The sequence below is a fragment of the Eretmochelys imbricata genome, chromosome 19 (genome assembly GCF_965152235.1).
Source record: "Eretmochelys imbricata isolate rEreImb1 chromosome 19, rEreImb1.hap1, whole genome shotgun sequence".
Lineage (NCBI taxonomy): Eukaryota > Metazoa > Chordata > Testudines > Cheloniidae > Eretmochelys > Eretmochelys imbricata.
In genome coordinates, this window is record NC_135590.1 from 18,862,698 (window position 1) to 18,868,697 (window position 6,000).

A 6,000-nucleotide genomic window follows, 5' to 3' on the forward strand; every position below is an offset into this window, starting at 1 on the left:
AGGTGCCTTACTACACCAACATATTAACTCCACCTCCACAAGAGGCATCAGTGTAGTGAGGGCAATAGTGTCCACGTAGACCGGGGTGGGCAAACTTTTTGGCCCAAGGGCCACGTCGGGGTTATGAAACGGTATAGAGGGCCAGGTAAGGAAGGCTGTGCCTCCCCAAACAGCCTGGCCTTTGCCCCCATCCACCCCTTCCTGCCCTGACTGACCCCCTCAGAACCCCCGACCTATCCAACCCCCCTGCTCCTTGTCCCCTGCTTGCCCCCTCCTGGGACCCCCATCCCTAACTGCTCCCCCTATCCAACGCCCTGGCCCCCACCGCTCCCTGTCTCCTGACTGCCCCCTCCCCGAGCCTCCGCCTCCTGACTACCCCATGGGACCTCCTGCCCTTTATCCAATCTTCCCCCCGCCCCCTTACCAGGCCGCTCAGAGCGGCAGGACAGGCTTATTGGAAAGCCTGGGAGGTGGGCGGGCACAAGCCATGCTGCCTGTGCGGTGGCGGGGGAAGAGTGGGGGAGGGGCCGGGGTCTAGCCTCCCTGGCTGGGAGCTCAGGGGCCAGGTAAGAGGGTCCCACAGGCCAGAAGTGGCCCTTGGACCAGAGTTTGCCCACCTCTGATGTAGACACAGCATTACTTACATCCGCTGTTGGCTGTCATTCTTGTCGATTTCTTGTTGATGCTGGAGCTGTGAAATTGACAGGCTGGAAGGTACCCTGCTGCGAACCCCACACCAGGGCAGATGAAGGCACTCTCTGCTCTGAGGCCAGGCTGCCCTCTAGGCTCCCAGCGGGGAGCTTCACCAAGAACTGAGAGCCTGTGCTCTCAGCCCCCCCACGCTGCCCCTGTTTAGTCAGTGCCAGCACTCCTGGTGAGGACGTGCTCCACCGACAGGAGGAGGGTAGTGGTGGACATGGAAAACCACAGTAATTAGTGCAGTGACTGTCTCCACTTAAGTCGACCTAAGTTTGTCATGTGGACATGCCCTCAGTCTGTCCTGCACTCTGCATCAGTGAGAGCATTGGGAGTGACTTCAATGGCAGCCCCAAAGGAAAGCCAGCTGGGGTGATGGGAAAGAGGATCACCTGTCCGTGTCTGTGTAACTCCTTCATATAGGACCATGGTATGCATGGTGACTGTGGTGTGTGAGGAGAAGGTGAAAGAATTAGATGGGATCCAGTTAAAGTGGCTTCTTGTTCTGGCCCTCCATGCTGTGAACCGTTCACTAAACAGTTCCGTCTTCCCTCCAATTGCAGAAGAAACGGATGGAAAACCCAGGCTCGCTGAGCATGGACGAGTCTGTAACCCGGCGCATGCAGAACTTCCCCTACGGCGGAGGATTGTATGGTGGCCTGCCTCCCACTCACAGTGAGGCAGGTTCCCAATCGCATGGTGTTCATGGGACAGCACTCATTGGAGGCCTGCCAATGCCCTACCCCAATCTTGCCCCAGAGGTGGACTTGACTCCCGTTGTGCCATCGACAGTTAGCATGAACCCTGCTCCCAACCCAGCCGTCTTTAATCCTGAAGCTGTGAATGAACCGAAGAAGAAGAAATATGCAAAGGAGGCCTGGCCAGGCAAGAAGCCCACCCCTTCTCTACTGATCTGAGATGGGCTTTGTTTGGGGGTGGGAGCGATGAACTTGAGAAACTGTTCCCGTGCAGTATCGTCTTTTAAAGTTTGTGTCCTAACCACATGTAATATCAAGATTGGAAGAGTGAAATGTCCCTCAAAGATCTGTCTTCAAAACATTTTTATATGTCTGTAAAAAACACATCTCCCACCTCCTTTTGAATCCAAAGGCCAGCAGCCTTTTCCTTTAGCCATTACTCTCCATAAGTTAAAGGGACACTGTCAAGTAATTCAACCCCCAAATTTATGGCCTGATCCTGCAAACACATCAACTAGGTGTAGTGCTTACTACTATGAGTAACCTTGCTCCAGCTAGACTGCTCAGGGCAGTATACCCTACCTTAAGAGTAAGTGTGCCGGAGCAGGCCTAAATTCAGTACTAAATCAGGCTTTTGTGTGTAACTTTAAAACATTACAAAATGTAATATACATGGAATGGCTTTTATTGTTTTACTGTTACAAAATCACATAAAGGCTTTTAGTTTGGCTGTAAACATTCCCTTGTACTTGCAACCTAAAACACTGCAGCATCTGGGTAGCTCTTGAGAAGCTGGAGGTGAAATGGACAAGAAATAAAAGTGAAACTGACTAGTCGATTTCTACTCATCACCCTCTGTTAAACACAAAAGGCAAACAGCAAAGAAATGGTTAGTGTGAACTCTTCTTAAAAAACCCTCTGCTCTGATATTTGAGGTGTTACAAAGGACACAGATAAGGATACTTGGGTTTTTTTTAAATATGGTTTTTAATCTTTCAGCTGAAATGAAATATCTTTTATTGAAGAAAAAACAAACACACACACAGCGCCTTAAGATTTGTGATCATACAAGGTGTCGGCTAGCCAGCCAGCAGCCATGGGTTGGTCACATGCAAACTACATGGGTTTTAATGATTAAAGAATAAAACTGTGTGCAGTCTTCTGTATGTTGTCCTTTTCCCCTGCTAACAGCTGAGGGCAGGGGTTAAAGACAAGCAGCAGATTCCTGAAATGATGGTAGTTTCTCAGTGGAATGTAAAATCCTGCCTCATCTAAACAGAAGCACTTTTCCAAGCTTGGGTACACAGCATTCTGGTTTGACCTCTGTTTTCTTTCAGTTGAACAAAATGAGAAATTTGACGAGGATTTGCAGGTGTATTCCCAATCTTTAGTTTCTAAAACAGAAATTTTAAGTTCATTCAATATTTTGCTTCAGAGAAAGCAGCGATACTTTGCCCTAGGCTTATTCAGAAGCCTTTAAATTGTGTGATAAAACAGTTCATCTAATTAGTCACCATATTATTTTTGGGAATTCCTCCAGAATATGTGCACTGACATTTGACGTAACATCCCTGGCAGGTCATTAGTAGTGCATTGTGAGGAATTACCTGGCAAACTAGTGTGGCCATTAGACGTATGGTGCCCTTTAATGTATCCGATCTGGCCATACACCCTTGAACTGCTCTGGACAGATGTTCCAAAATCAGTGTAATTTTTGCTTCTGTAGAATGACAAATTCTATCATGTTTGTGGCATAAAAATGAGATAGTAACTACCCTAACCAGGATTGGTTGAAGTCCCTTATGGCCTGGCTGGTTCCCTCCCCCTCTCCACCATATCTGGCTCTAACTACTAGATGCTGGAGCTTTTTCTGGTGTCATTTCTCCATGGTATGATGGTGTGTTACATTGTTTTAGGTTGTCATGCTAAATGGCTTGTGTTCCTTCTTAGTTCCTATTCCAAATCCTCCAAAGTCCACTTACAAACTTCCTCCCTAGATTTTTAGTTCTACTTCTTCCTAGGCTGTAGGATTTTTCTCTTTCCTGCCAGTCTGTGTTATGAAGGCAACTCTTTAGGATGTGACCAGTTGGGGCAAGTAAAAGTTGAACAGACTTTATTTTACAAGTGACTCTTTGCAAGATCTCCCTGGGGAAAGGGAACTTTCCTGCTTGTTGTCTTGAAGCTCTTCTCCTCGTTGGGTTTGTACAAGCTCTCGTTATTTCAGAGCTCTGTGGCTATTACAGGCCAGGAAGGAGGGGATGGCATGAAACCCATGGGCTTTGTACAGAAGTTTGTACATTTGTGTAATAGGCCTTTTCACACTTTCTGTTTAGCTTTTTACCTGTAACCTTTACTACATTGTAAATTAAATGCAAATTTTGCCATTTTGGAGTTTAGTGTGTTCGTTCCCAACCTAGAGCCCTGCTGCAGTTGGGCATTTGCATTGAAGGTCTTTGTCACTGCAAAATGCCCTTGTCGTTGGAGGCCCTAAGCTTAGCAGGGCTGGCTAGTGCTCCACCCTGAGAGAAGAGTAAGTCTGATTGCTGTTCCCATCTTGCCTCCTATGCCTTGTGCTCATGGCCTGTACCCAGTTGCACAGAATGGTGTCAATCATGGAGTGTTCTCAAACAGTAATTGCCCTTCTCCATTTTCTGACCCTCTGTCCAAATGAATCTTTGTTTTCCTGAAAGGGGCTCAGCTCCCAAAAGCCTGGGCAATGCTGCCTTTGAGAGGCAGTCTTTGGGCCAGCCTGTGAGTGTTCATTGCCATAGGAGCAATAGTTTATGGGCTACGTATCCAAAGCAGGGGACAGCACTCACAACTGAGGCCAGACCGCTCTGCTCCCATTGTGCAACTGGGCCTCTGAATGTCAACGTGCGCCCAGTGCACTGAGCCCTTTGGCGACTGCTGCTCTAAGTGGCTCTGCCAAGTATTAATCTGATATGTGCTTTTTAGACCCTGTCTTTCCAGGAACTGCTCCAAAGAATCTTCCTCCTTGGGCAGGAATGTGGAAGCTCAGTCTAGTGGCAGCAATGCAGGCAGGAATAGCTCTACACCTAAAGCAACAGATGTGCTCAGTACCACCAAGGTGCAGGCCACGATTGCAAGGGCTGAGCACCCAGAAACCTGTCCTGAAATCCTTTGGAAATGTGGCCCTTTGCTATTGCATCTCTGGCTAGAAATCCAAAGGCTGAGCAACTCGCACTCCTGCAGCGGCAGGGCAGGGAAGGAGAAAGCACTCCAGGGCTGAGGTACTGGGGTGGCTGGAGGAAGCCTGTGTGAGGCTTTGCAGGTCAGCCAGAACAAAGGGGGACACAGCGGGGAAGTGAGGATTCAGGCTGGAGTGAGGAAGTTGGAGATGGTTGTATGAGGGGTGCCTGCCAAAGGAAGGGGAGCTTGGGGTGTCAGGCAGGCGCTGTAAGAGACAAGCTCATATTTCAAAAGCATTCAGAGGGAGTCAGGGACTTCCTTGCCAGGAGGGTTGCCAAGGCAGCCTGCACAGACCCACGTGTTCAGCAGGGGGCAGTGTTGAGCCAAGGCCTTTGGCTGCGCGCTCTCTGCTCACTGAGCTGGCAGGTTGCAGTGTCGGGAGCAAAGCAGCTGGTGTCACTTTTATCTGTCTGCCCTTGGCAAGCGTGGGGCCGATTGGGAGGGAGAGGGGCAGGATCCTAGCCAGCTCATAGAGTGGAGACAGCCCTGTGCTTAGGGCCACCCTGAAGCCAGCCTCTCCCTTGCTCCTGGGCGCCCTGGAGAAGCCCTCAGGTATACGCTGTTGGCTGGCTGATGGGCTGAGCATGTGTGCACCTCAAGCCCAGCACTGTCCATGATGCTGCCCTGTCCCCCTCAGCAGGCCGAAAACCAGCAACCTCCCAAGGTTTCAGGCTCCAGCATCTCGCTCTGCTTTCTGCAAACCTCCTTCAGAGTTGCTTGCCATGCTGGGCAGCTACAAGATGGGCAGGCGGGCACCTGCCCTCTCCCTTCAGGCTCCTGCCCCACCCTGACTTCCCCATGTCCCCATCTGTCACCCACGTGACATGCGGCGGTGTCCCTGCCACGCCAGCCCCCTCTACGGCAGAGTTGGACTGTCTAGTCTGGCAGCTCTGTCGCAGGGGGCAGGGGGAGGAGACCTGTCCTTTCTCCCTCCCCCAGCCCAGAAAGATGTGCAATGGGAAGGTGTGCGCTGGGTCTACTCTGACTCCTCCCGTAGCCCTGCCCAGTCTAGGCAGCCCCGCAGGGGACACTGACTTGAGGAACAGGCAAATGCAGCAGTTCTGGTTGTTGGTGGCCACAGATGGCTCTTCGCTTTCTGTTCTGCATCACGAGGGGCCAGTTCCTTTTCCAGGCCCTGCTGGGAATCCTTCCCTTGCCCCTGTTCCTCCCTCAAGCAGATTCCGGGTACACCCTAGAGCCTCTTTCTCCTGTCTCATTAAGTGAGGGTGGAGGGGAAGGAGACAGTGGTGGAAATAGTGGGGGGTGTCCCTTCCCATGCCACCCCGACTGGAGCGAGGGGGCTCCCCACGCTCCTTGGCACCCCAGGCTGCTTGGCACCATCTTGGCCACCCTGCAGCCTTGTTCTGGTTGCCAGCTCAGCTAAGCCTGGCGTCGT

General features: G+C 51.0%; 1 protein-coding gene across 1 annotated transcript in view; it reads left to right on the top strand.

Annotated features, from left to right (window-relative positions):
* The window catches only part of PPP1R8 (protein phosphatase 1 regulatory subunit 8), a 30,614-nt gene extending 26,836 nt beyond the window's left edge, over window positions 1-3,778 (top strand). Inside the window, exon 7 of the mRNA XM_077837917.1 lies at window positions 1,260-3,778. Coding sequence (XP_077694043.1) covers window positions 1,260-1,613 — 354 coding nt within the window. The 3' untranslated portion in view covers window positions 1,614-3,778. The remainder of the gene's footprint in view (window positions 1-1,259) is intronic.
* Window positions 3,779-6,000: the final 2,222 nt, after the last annotated feature.